Source organism: Myotis daubentonii, chromosome 7 (genome assembly GCF_963259705.1).
Source record: "Myotis daubentonii chromosome 7, mMyoDau2.1, whole genome shotgun sequence".
Lineage (NCBI taxonomy): Eukaryota > Metazoa > Chordata > Mammalia > Chiroptera > Vespertilionidae > Myotis > Myotis daubentonii.
In genome coordinates this window covers 60,559,216-60,572,311 of record NC_081846.1, presented here as the reverse complement: position 1 = coordinate 60,572,311, position 13,096 = coordinate 60,559,216, and the positions used below count along the sequence as shown (strand labels likewise).

General features: G+C 36.4%; 1 protein-coding gene across 2 annotated transcripts in view; it reads left to right on the top strand.

Annotated features, from left to right (window-relative positions):
* The window catches only part of GALNT13 (polypeptide N-acetylgalactosaminyltransferase 13), a 497,436-nt gene that overhangs the window by 453,601 nt on the left and 30,739 nt on the right, over nt 1-13,096 (top strand). For both annotated transcript variants that reach the window (XM_059704420.1, XM_059704421.1), the window contains exon 11: nt 4,467-4,565. In XM_059704420.1, coding sequence (XP_059560403.1) covers nt 4,467-4,565 — 99 coding nt within the window. The remainder of the gene's footprint in view (nt 1-4,466; nt 4,566-13,096) is intronic.

The following is a 13,096-nucleotide window of genomic DNA, read 5'->3' as shown; positions in this document are numbered from 1 at the left end:
TTTCAATAGGATAACCAGTAAGAAAGCCTCATTGTAAATGGGTTATAGAAATGGGGGCATTCTCTCTGCTCATGATTATGTTTCTGAAACTCTTTGGTACCAGGGTAAACTAATTTCCATGCCAGAGTAACTGAATATGCATATGTACAGACAGGATAAATATGTTACTCTGCATTAGAGGTTAACTTTAAAGAATGTTAGGCTGGTTGACTCACCTGTGGGGGAAAAATGAGTTTGTTACCTGAAAAATAGTTTTAATATATTTTTATTAATTTCAGAGAGGAAGGAAGAGGGAGAGAGAGAAACATCAATGATGAGAGAGAATCATTGATCGGCTGCCTCCTACAAGCCCCCCACTGGGAATGGAGCCTGCAACCCAGGCATGCGCCCTGACTGGGAATTGAACCCTGACCTCATGGTTCATAGGTTCACGTTCAACCACTGAGCTGCACCGTCCAGGCCTGAAAAATACCTTTAATTCACATTGCTGACAATTAGGCTAGAACAAATTTTAATTTTATTACTCAAATATATATTGACAAAAAACAGCTGCAACAAACTATATATGCAAGTTAGATATACACTGAATTCTCCCAGGATTTGTGTTGTTTGTTTTTGCTATTCACCAAAATAAATAAAATTGTTTAATTTCTTATGTTCTTTCTGGTGGAATGGGGTTAGATATCACATATTCAGAATTTTTAAATTTCAAAGTCATTAATCAAGGCATTCTAAATCAAAAGTCAGCTTGGATTTGTTAAGCATATAGGTTTTGCACATATCTCTCCGATTTATTCATAATTTGGCAAAGAGAAAATATACTTAAATGCCTCTTTTTAGAATTGGAGTTCTCATTGTTGCTTGCTATTAAGATCCAGCAGAGGGAGCAAGAGCTGGTGAGTAGAAACATTTAGAAAAAGGCTTGCTAACATAAAGAATGAATCCAAAGAATTTTCCAGATTTCAGAACTATGAGTGTGCTATACTTTATGCTGATAGAAGCCGTAGAACAAACTCTGTAAGGAGTTTCTAACAGATAGAGTTCTTCAGTGGTTGGTTGCCTAGATTTTTCTTAATGGCATGATCAAGCAATTGGTATTGTCAGGTACCAGTGTCAAGATCAGGATCTTTCCAGAAATTTCATTTCTTTGCTTATACCACATTCTTTGACTAAGGTCCCAGGATGTTCTTAGAAAGGTTTTGATTTTAAAAATCACACAAGAGTACCCTAAATCTGATTATCCTTTGCATCATCCAAAGATGAGATGCATGGTTTGAACTTTCTGGCATGCCAATATCTTATCATTTGCATTAAGATTTTCCTTTTAAGGATTGTCAGTATGCTCTAGTGACCATTTTTATATTTTGAAGAAAAATGTAGAAAATCCCCATAGTGTTGGGCTTACTAATTTGGAAACAATCTGAAATAAACCAATCTGCTTCGAGGTGTGAATATAATGTTTTAAAAATCTGGATATCACAGGCCTAGTGACATAAACTTTTCAGATATTATCTGTATCCCTAACATATGTTCCTCCAATTTTTTTTAAGATGGGTATTGATACCCCTCTTCCCTGATACTCTGTGCCCCATTCTGTTTGTATCTAATGTCACCCTGGCCATTGCCAGAAATCATTTACATGACCTCAGCCCAGGGCACTCAACATGAAAGAAAATCTTATTATTAATCTTCTTAACACAGTCCTTGATCTGATTCTTGCCAGTTTTCATCTGTCTTGTTCCATGTGCCTTCACCATTGTCTGGATTGCCTGTTGTTACCTTTATTTCTGGTCAACTGGAACTCAATCCTCCCTTGCTCCTCCCAGGCCTCTTTTCTGATGAATTCTGCCTGCCTCTCTGGATGTCAGGGTTGGGCAGCTCCCAAACTCATAACTTTCAACTCCTTATTTGGGCATATTACTTAACTTCACTGTATCTTGATGCTTTCTTGATGCAATATAGGGGTAATAGGTTTGTTATAAATATTAAATTAGCTATTATACAGAAGTGCTTAGAATAGCACATGGAACATGCAGTTACATAATTGCTCATTATTATTGCTGATGGATGGTATTGATGGTGGTGGTGGTAGTGGTCTCTCCTGTCTCATTCTGACAGCTGCCCTAAGCTACTGACTTCTGTCTATTCCCAGTCTCCTAGATCCCGCGTCCAGTCGGCCTCACCAGACTTGAGTCAACTTCCTATATTGTATCCTCTGAGCATCTGCTACATTCCAAGGGACAATATTACTTGTCCAGAACAAACCACTCTGTAGAAAAGTTAGAACATGTCAAAATTGTAGCAGGCTTCTTTTCTTGCAGTCCCCAAAATGAGTCTATTCTGGAATTCTGAAAAAATAGTGGCAGCAGTGACATGGTGTCTGAATGTCCTTGAATTCCCCCATGAAAATAGAAGGAGCAGAGAGGAGAGAAAAATCAAAAATTGATGACAATGTTGACAACAAATTAGGTGGCAAGGTATTCTCACAAATCCCAAAATATGAGCTGTCAATTTTATGACCATATGATACTACCATCCTTGCAGTAGGAAGCAAAGGGAAGTAATGGGTTGCCTGATGGAAATGAGACCAGGATAACACCCAAATTACTAATAAATACTCGTGAGAATTTGATTCAGGGCAATCGGATAATAGTTAAAACTGGGAAAAGTGTTTTTATACCATCCATTTATAAGTCAGTGAAAAGCCTCCTTTCTGATGTCTGAAGGGTCTGAACGCTGTGCTGTGAATTCTTAAAACTCACTAGTTGAAGGTTCTTCTCAGGATAAATTTGAGGGACTAAAGCCAGTGTGTTTTTTGTGTGAATAATTTTTAACACTGAGTGCTGGTGGAAAGTAAAGGAGGTTTTCATAGCAAAGCCAATTCCTTTTCCACCCAGCAGGGATGTGTAGGGCACATGTTCCAGCTGTCCTTGACAGGAACTGTTTACAGGAGACATTGCTAATTTGACCAGCCTCGATCTCCTGTCCCTGTACTTTTTGAAGGGTTGGAAAAAACCAAACCAAACTGTCCTTTATTTTTTGAGATCTCCTAACTCTGTTCATTGTTTCTATTTTTGTCTGGACCTTCCATTTCCTTTGTCCCTATTGTCCCCACCTCCTCAATTTGGACACAATTTTGCTTCTTGGAGCTTTTATCCTTTCCCTCTAATACCCACAGTGTGTTCTGTGCTTTCTAATGGGTGGCTGCTCGGATTTCTTGATGAAAGCATCCATAATCCTGCTCGAAATCTCAACCCATTAGAACAGGGTTTGCCCACTGTGTTCAGTTTTTCCTAACCCTTACCAAGTATGAATTTCAATCCCCACTGTTCTCAGTTGCGAATTGGGGCTTTAATGCAAATCATATCATTTTTATCCAATTCCAGGAACTATTACTTGACCATGGAGTTCTGTACCATATAGGAAAGCAAAATGTGTAAACCTAATCCATCTTGTTATTCATTCACCAATATGAATAAACATGTACCTAAGCCATAGATAACTAAGTAGACATATCCAAGTGATTATGAGTGAACAGTAACATATGCATGTCGTAATAAGAGTCAGAGATAAGCAGAGTGGACAAGTATAACAAATGCATATTTGGGGTTGAGACTAAGGAAAAAATTGAAAATATTCCATATATTAGAAAGGTTTTCTTCTCCTTTTTTTGCATTCATTTGTACATGATTTAGTAATTTTAGCATTTTAAAACTTAATGAATATATTTTGTATTTATATTTGGCTCAAATATGTATTAACTTTACGTTAATTATGGGGCTAATGCAGTTTGATTGTAAACCAAGAATCTTATGTTTGCAGTTAACAATTTAATCTTGCTTTTGTGGAATTTTTAATGTGAAATCACCATTTAGCCTTGTAATAGATTTTCTTAGGGTCAACTGCTTTCCGTCAAATTTGGCATTAGGAATGAAAAAAAGATGTATGAATATGTTTAAGTTACAGAAATAAACAATGTAATTAATCTCCATTAATATATAAAATGAAGTATCTAATAAGGAAGCAATCTATAAAAACATATACTTGAATATTTAACCTTGTTTATATTTATTTGCATATGGTACTATAGACAGTTCAAGAATAGAATAGTGGAATTTGGACACTGTCCTAATTTTAAAAGAATTTATAGAAGAATTCTTAATTTGTAATAAGTAGATGCTCCCTTCTTCTTTGATACTATGCTGTAAACAAGTCATTCCTCTTGAGTAGAGGCTAATGACAATGCCAGTGTTGTCACTTTTGTTTTAGTAGGAGTTCAGAAACTGACATGGATCTGAAAATGGAAACAGAAAAAGGAAAATAAATAATTTAAAGCAATGTGTTCTTCTTAGAGAGATTTCCCTACACATGTGTATACTTTTGTTATCAATATACACTTAGATATCAGAAAGATTTCCTGACTTATCTCTATCTGACTTATGCATTTGTGTGTGTGTTCCCTTTAGATAAGAAATGTTGAGACTAATCAATGTTTAGACAACATGGGCCGCAAGGAAAATGAAAAAGTGGGCATATTCAACTGTCATGGTATGGGAGGAAATCAGGTAAGTTCTCTTTTTTTTATCAACTTCATATTTGGGGTGGAGAGGGGGAGACATATTATTGTGAAAACTATCACACTAGACCATGGCTTACAACTCAATTACAATACTTAGTTTAGCAAATCAATGGGCATTCAAATTAAGAACTAATTACACTGTTTTATTGCCCCAAGTTTCTTAAGAAAGTACTACAGAATTTAATTAAAAGGGCAAAACTTTCAACTAGCCTGCAGTAATGAAAACAGCCCAATATTTCAGACTCATCTCATTTTACCTTGTATGAGCAAATGAGGACAAAATGTATAATGTCAAAGCCTCAGGAATTCATAAATGAGGTGAACAAAAGCTAAAACCCTACACTTACAGATATTCTAATGTCTCTACATCATGAATTTAGTGACAAGATAGAAATTAAACCAATATTTTTTCATCTTTATGATTATTTATTCATGTCTATAAATATATGTACAAGAATGTTTACTGAAACCTTTTTTATTATAACACAAACAGTAAAAACAACGAAATATTTGCCAAGAGGGGAACATTTAATTAAATCATGATGTATTCATAGTGTAGAATACTACATAGCCAGCAAAATGACTGAGAGAAGTCTATATGTATTGCTATCAAAATTGAAAAGAGGGTAAAAAAAAAAAATCAGTACAATTTATTTTGAATGATCTCATTTACAAAAAAATACGTATGAACATTTTTCTCTATGTAGTATCTATGATATCTATATTTATATGGATCATTATCTACTCTATTAGATATGTATAGAAATCTATTTAGAATATAGATTACCTCTGGTAAAAATATTGACTTGGAATAGGAAATTTTAGTTTTTACTCCACATATTTTGTATATATGCATTACTTTCATAATTAAACAAAAATAGAGAAAGATGAATAGTTGATAATAAAGGAACATCATTTTACAGCAGTAGAATAGCCTGGGTAATTTATGATGTTACATAATACTTTTTAAATTTATCTTTATTGCTTAAAGTATTATAGATGTCCCCTTTATTTCCCTCAGTGAACCCCTCTACCCTGGGACCACCCCTCTAGCCTTCACTGCACATTGTCTATGTCCATGGGTTATGTATAGATGCATATAAGTTCTTTGGTTAATCTCTTTAATATTTTATCTATAATGTGGATAAAAGATTTTCCCCATGTTTTTCCCTCTAAATATTAGTAAAAATCTATAAAACAACTAACACTAGCCTGGCATATACTAGACATTCAATACTTATTACCATTAATTATTACATTTACTTATTATTTTATTTATGTTCTTAATTATTTCTCTTTGTACTTCTATAAAAAAAAACACATATGGTCATTTAGTGACTAATGCCAGGGGCAAGATAAATGCACAACACTTCCTCTGATATTGTTAAGCTAATAAAATAAACTGCCTCTCCTGTAGTTCTAACAAATATATATTATGAAAAAAATTAACCCATTATATAAAACCCTATTATGATTTATACCTTGGTAGAACTAAATATTTCTAAGGTCATTAATAATAGGAACATGCTTAAATTTTAGACTTACTTGAAAAAAGAACAGATTTCAGGATTTTGTTCTCAGAGCTACCTTCCCTGTTTTGTTTTGTTTTTTGGGTTTTTTTTTTTTTTTATTGCTATCCTTGCTTGTTACCATGGAAGCAGCATCTATTTTTATGGTTATTTCATTTTGAATTCTTAAAAGTAGCCTCAATCCATAAAAATATTCAAATTTCTCTCTCCTGCTTTTATACAAAAGTTATAACAAATGTTAACCCTGTTTTTTCAGTATTTCCACTCAGTTACATTTCTAAAAGAAGGTTCTTCATGTCTGTTGACAATTATACCTTAACCATTTCTCTTTGCACAGGAGTTCTGGTATTTCTTTTTTTAAGCTCTGGAGATATCACTAAGAAACTAGCCTTCAATAGTTGTTGGATATATCTTTCTTAAACACTCATATATCCAGCACATTCTCCTCTCTTTATCCCCAGCACCTGGCACAAGCCTTGGGATATAGTAAGTACCTAAAAAACTAGTTAAATAAATAGATGAAAGAATGCATGGAAGTTCTTATAACAGGAATACTGGAAAAACAAAATAGCAGTGGAGTGTTATTAAATTCAACACTTGATCATATTGAAGTGCTCTTTGAAAAATCTTAATAATAAAAGTCTTCTACCTCAAATAACAATGACAAAATTAGCCACCCTATTCCTATCTGTTCTTGAAATGCTCTTTTACTAGCAAGTAATATGATGATCATTAAACATTTTCAAAAGGATGAAAATAAAAAGGAATTTGATTAAAACTTGAACATATATTTTTGCATGTGAAATAAAGAACTTACAATTTACTGGTAGGAAGGGTTTTACTAGAAGTTATGGGATTGTGTTCTCTATACTTCTGAAAAGATAATGTACCTGGTAGATTCCTGGAAGCATTTCTATGTCCCCTACAATGTTAATGACTCAGATTTTATATCTTCCTCACCAACCTATCTCCTGAGCTCTAGAATCTATTGCCAATTAATTATTAAAATCACAACTATTTTCAGATGTACTCATTTTCTTCCCTTTTACACAATCATCCAAAATTTAACCCCAGCATAGACACTTCACTTTTGAATTTTAATTGGTCCCCAAATCCTGATATTTCCATGAAAGTAATCCCTTTACTCCTAATCTTAAGTACTTTTACAGTGAGGGACCCTATATTTATCCTAGCCTATATTTGACCTGCGTAGTCAAAACATCTCATCATTTCCATACATCTTATAGAAGTTCATTCATATATCTCATACATGCTACATTAGAATTAAAATTTTAGAAACATCTCCAATACTTCTCTCTGTTCAAAGAATAAAGTAGAAATTCATTAGTTATGATATACAAAGCTCTTAATAATTGTATTCCCATCTGACTTTCCAGCATAGTCTTCCTAATAATCCCTTGTATTCTAAACATCTACACTAATAAAAGAGAAAAATGGTAATTGGCGTACGACGATACCCTTTTCATTGGCTAATCAGGGCTATACGCAAATTAACTGCCAACTATGATTGGCAGTTAACTGCCAACTAAGATTGGCAGTTAACTGCCAACAAGATGGCGGTTAATTTGCATATGTAGGCACAATGCAGGGAGGCGAAAGGGAAAGCAGGAAGAAGCCCCCTGCCACTGACAGTGATCGGAAACCCAGGGGGGAGCTAAGAGCTGGGGGGCAGGGCAAAGGCGGCCCTGGGGCCGCCTTTGCCCTGCCCCCCAGCCATGATCGGAGAATCAGGTGCCTTTTCCACCCTGGCCAGTGATAGCAGGAAGTAGGGGTGGAGCCAGCGATGGGAGCTGGGCACGGTCGAAGCTGGCAGTCCCAGGAGCTAGGGGTCCCTTGCCTGGGCCTAAAGCGGAGCCCACGATCGCGGGGCCACTGCAGCTGCGGGTCCCCGCTGCCCAGGCCGGACACCTCTGCCGGAGGCCTCAGGCCTGGTCAAGGGGCCGATCCGGTGATTGGTGATTGGAGGGTGATGAGGGTCAACTCCTCTGGCTGAGGCATCAGGCCTGGGCGGGGGGCTGAGCCGGCGATTGGGGGGATATGATGGTCCCCTTGCCCAGGCCTGAAGCCTGGGCCAGAGGCCTCAGGCCTGGGCGGGGGCCAGAGCCAGTGATCCGGGGGAGATGGGAGTCCCCTGTCCAAGCCTGACACCTCTGGCGGAGGCGTCAGGCCTGGGCAAGGGGCCGATCAGGTGATCAGAGGGTGATGGGGGTCTACGCCTCTGGCCGAGGCATCAGGCCTGGGCAAGGGGCCGATCCTGCGATTGGAGGGTGATGGGGGTCAACGCCTGAGGGCTCCCAGTATGTGAGAGGGGGCAGGCTGGGCTGAGGGACACTCCCCCCCACACACACACCCAGTGCATGAATTTCGTGCACCCAGCCCCTAGTATGTCTTATAATTTTCCATTCCCTAGATGCTCTGTGCATTTTCATATCTCTACAGTTCATTGATAACTGTTCTCTCTAATTGCACTATTGACCACATACTGCTCCACTCACAAACTTAAAACATACTCACTCTTTAAATCCTAAATAAATTTGCTTTTTTTAAAAAGTTCCTATTAGCTAGTAACTTCTTAACCTAAACAGGATGCATTATTAATGGGCAAATTATAATTTATTTAATCAGTCCATTATTGTTTAATACAAAGTGTTATTTGTGAACTTTGTTATAGACAAGGCTCATCAATACTCTTGTAGCTAAAATCAGTGAGCATCCATACTAACTTCTTCAGAAAAAAAAAAAGTCCAGATATAAATTTGAAATAGCAGTTATTCAGCAGTATAGGCCTTTCAGTATATAGTGACAAATTGTCATTTTTAATGTTTTACCAATTTAATAGGACAAAATTGGGGGAAGGAAGCAACCCCCATACATATTGTATTCATTCCTAATAGCTAAAATAGGAAGAGACACTCTGATAAGACATTTAACATACATGCCTTACCCTCTTTGATTCTCACAACAATCTAATACATGGTGTTATTACCCTAATTTTACTCATGAGTCTAATGTAAACTCTGATTAATAAAATGATTGAGGTGGTAAACCCAGTTTGAACTTAAAACCAGTTGACTACACCAAATTTATATTCACTGCATTTATATTGGTTCCCAACCATACTCCCCCAGGATTGTGATCACAGTGACCAAACCGAACTGGGAATTGTATTTTATTTGTTTTTTATCTTTGCCAATTTAGTATGGGAGGAACATTTTACTTTATTTTAAATTATATTTCTAACATTATCAGTGCAGTTAAGTATTTTTAAAATTGGCATCAATAATTCGTTGTGAATTTCTGAGTCATAGTTTTTGCTTATGTTTTTATTGGGGGTTGAGAGGATTCCTTTTTTCTCTTATCCTAATATATAAAAACCCTGGGTCGCAAGGACCAGTAAGGATTGAGGCTCCACCAAACAGAAGTCAGTCCTGCAGTCAGCACTGGTTGCCATGGCAACCCAGCTGACTGCTTCCGCTGGAGTCAGGTGCCCCATCACTGACTGCTGAGGGGGCTGCGAATCAGCGCCATAAAGAGGCCTGAAGAGAGAAGCAGGGACTGATCCGTTGACTCTGTAGCAGCTTTTGATCAGCACTTGCCTCTCTCTTTCTCTCCCATTCTGGTCAGCAGCCAGCTTCCATTTCTCTCCAAGTCTCCAGGGGGCTGCTGATCAGCCCTGCCTTTCTGATCAGGTCCCACTGACTGGCATAGTAACTGACCAATCAGAGACAAATGTGGGTGCTGTGAAGAACCAATGGCTGCCTAAGAGGTAGAGCTTCTGATGCTGACTGGCATAGGCACCGACCAATCAGAACCAAATCTGGGTGTTGTGGGGAGCCAATGGCTGCCTAGGAGGTGGAGCTTTTGATGCTGACTGGCATAAAACTAGCCAATCATAACCAAATTGGCCAGCAGAGGAGGGCAGTTGGGTGCGATCAGACAGGCAGGCAGAGGAAGTTAGGGGTAATCAAGCAGGCAGGTGAAGAGTTAGGAGCCAGCAGTCCCAGATTGCGAGAGGGATGTTGGACTGCCAGTTTAGGCCCAAACTGGCAGTCAGACATCCCCCAATAGGTCCCCAGTTGGAGAGGGTATGGGCTGGGCTGAGGGAATCCCTCCCTCTGTGCATGAATTCCATGCACCAGGCCTGTAATCTCCTTATAAAAACACGTTATTAAATAATTACCTTCTGTCATATTGCAGATATTTTTCTGACTTGACATTTTTGTTTGCAGTGTATTTTCATATACAGACTTTTAAACAATTTATGTATTCCAATCATTGCTTGCCTTTATGTTTTCTCTTTTTGATGTAGAAATATTCTTTTTAATGAGATGCTTTCAAATGACATTTACATCATCTTAAAGGAGCCAATACAAAAATTGGCAAATAGATCTTAGTCTCATTGGGCACATATTATATCAACTCAAATATTGACACTAATATCTATTTCAAATTTACTTGGGTACAAATTAGATTAATATAAATTTATTAAAATAACCATTCATTTGAAATTAAGTATCAGTATACAATTTTTAAAAATTCAATGCTGTTTCCCTTTGAATTGCAATACATCTTCAAAACAAAACAGGGGGAGGGGAGCAACCCCCATACATATTGTATTCATTCCTTCCAAATGTAAAAAATACAAAAAAAACATAAAGCAATAGAAAAATGCTCACATTTTGGCAAATGAGTCTATAATGTTTCTCTTTCTCCCTAAAGACACTCATTTGAAGAGAGCTAGAAAGCACATAGAAACATTTCATGTAATTTATTGCAGTAGGTGATTCATAGCCATTTTTCAAGATAGCAAGCCTTTAGGAAAGCTCATGCTAACCATTTATTAAAACTCCTTGTCTGCCAAGATAAAGAAGAGATCATTAGGTCTCATCTACACTTTTATACAAATATCTCTTCCTCCTCTAAAATAATTTATACTTAAGAATAATCTAACATTATAACGGGTATATTACAAGTTTTTGAGAGTTATAGATACTTTCCTCATTACGAACCCTCTCCTAGAGAAAGCTTAATTATTTTAGTAATACATGCTAATGTACTCCCAGATTGTAATGAATATATTCATTCAACACATATGTATTCATCTTAAAGTTTGCATTTTTATAAGTAATATAATTACTTAGAAGCTATTTCTACACTAATTTTTTCCAATTTTAGTAACTTGCATAATGGAATTAAAACTCAGCAGGGATTTCACGAAGTAAATTTGCAAGTGAAATGAAATGGCCTATGCAGAAAGAATGAATACGTACCATTCATTAAATGTTTAAATGAGTTGGAGACATGCAAGCTAGAAGAGAGCAGAGTTAGTATAACTTCTATAGAAATAGGAATTATTCTAAGAGCCTTTCAATCTAATTAATGCTTGGTTAGGAGACCATCTCTGGTCTTTGGCTTATGCTCCAACTTGAAGAGTAGAATATACTGAGGATGAAATGGTAATTGGGTTTGATCATTTATTCAACAAAACCTTATTATCTTAGCCTATAAGAGACACTAGATGATGTTAGTCTGTGACGTTAGTAGGAGAGGACATCCAGAAACAAACATTTTACATTGGTCCACTTTTTCTGGAGATCGTGAGGTCTCTGCTCATCCTCAAGTCCATCGATCCAAGAGTTAGTTTCATTCTGAGAAAGTCTCAACAGGGCCTACAATTACAAGATCAATCTTGTGTCAACAAAGCCTTTGGGATCCAGGTACAAGCCAGTGAGCCTATTATTTACTTTCCTAGGTAATCAATCCCCTCGAATTTACCTATAAAGAAGCTCCAAACTTGTAACAGTCACTGAGCTTCCACCCATTGTTTCAAACTGACTAATGCACATTTATATTTGAATGAAGAAGTGTAGCCTCAAGCTCAGTGTATCTATAATTACATCTTTTATTCAAAGCCTTTTTTTCATCCATCTTTTACATTTTTATCACCCCTTTCCTCTCCAAACTAGACACCAAGCCCTGTGGATTCTTTCTAGTGTCATTTTTATCTATTCCTTCTTTTCTTTCATTAATAATTCTACTTTCTCTGCCTGGCTTTGATTGCCTCAATAGTTTGATTACTATAATAGTTGTCAATATGTTTTCCCATAGCTCCAGTCTGCTGCTATCTTCACTCTACTCACGTTCCATAATGAAGTGAGGACTCCTTCCAACATATCACTCCCACTAGAAAAACTAACAAAACATTTTTTTAAGTTCCTGGTTTTTACATTCTTTACAAGCCCAAGTTCTATCTAATCTGACCACTTCCTACCTTTGTAAATTTATCTCCTGTTGCTCACCTATACAGATTCTCAGCTCCTTCAACTCTATTGAGTATAGCCAGACCAGACTTTAAAAAAAATATTATTAACCTGTTTGTTTTTAAGTCATCTTTCTTATACCAACTTGGTATGACCTTTACCTACTTTTCTAACTATATAAATTCTAGTTTACACAGTTCCATAGTTTACATAGTTTATCTAGTTCCAATTCAAAACTCAATCTTCTTCATATAGTATTGCATTTTTTTCTACTTTGCAATCTACATTGATATTTCCTTCTTCTGAACTCATAATATTTAAAATTTTCTCATTTGTTTTTTTTACTTTTATACTATCTCTCAATATTTCTCTTACATTTTAGCCCTTATGCTGTCATTCAGTTATATATGTTTATCCATCGTATCTTCAGAAATAAATTGTAAACACTTCTTGAAAACAATAATTAGTTCTTTTCCTTTTTTAATCTCCTAATAGCAATAATTGCTTACTATATAAATGAATGATTAAAAAAATTCCTACATAATTTCAAAGTTACTTAAAAACCTGCTGTTATCACAGAAATAGTTTCAGCATTTCACCCACAGAAAAGAAAAATCTTCCTGGAGAATGAAATTGTTTCTTTGAAAATGCCTAGATTTGGAGCTGTAATAGGCTGAAAAATGACCCCAAAGATTTCCACATCCTAA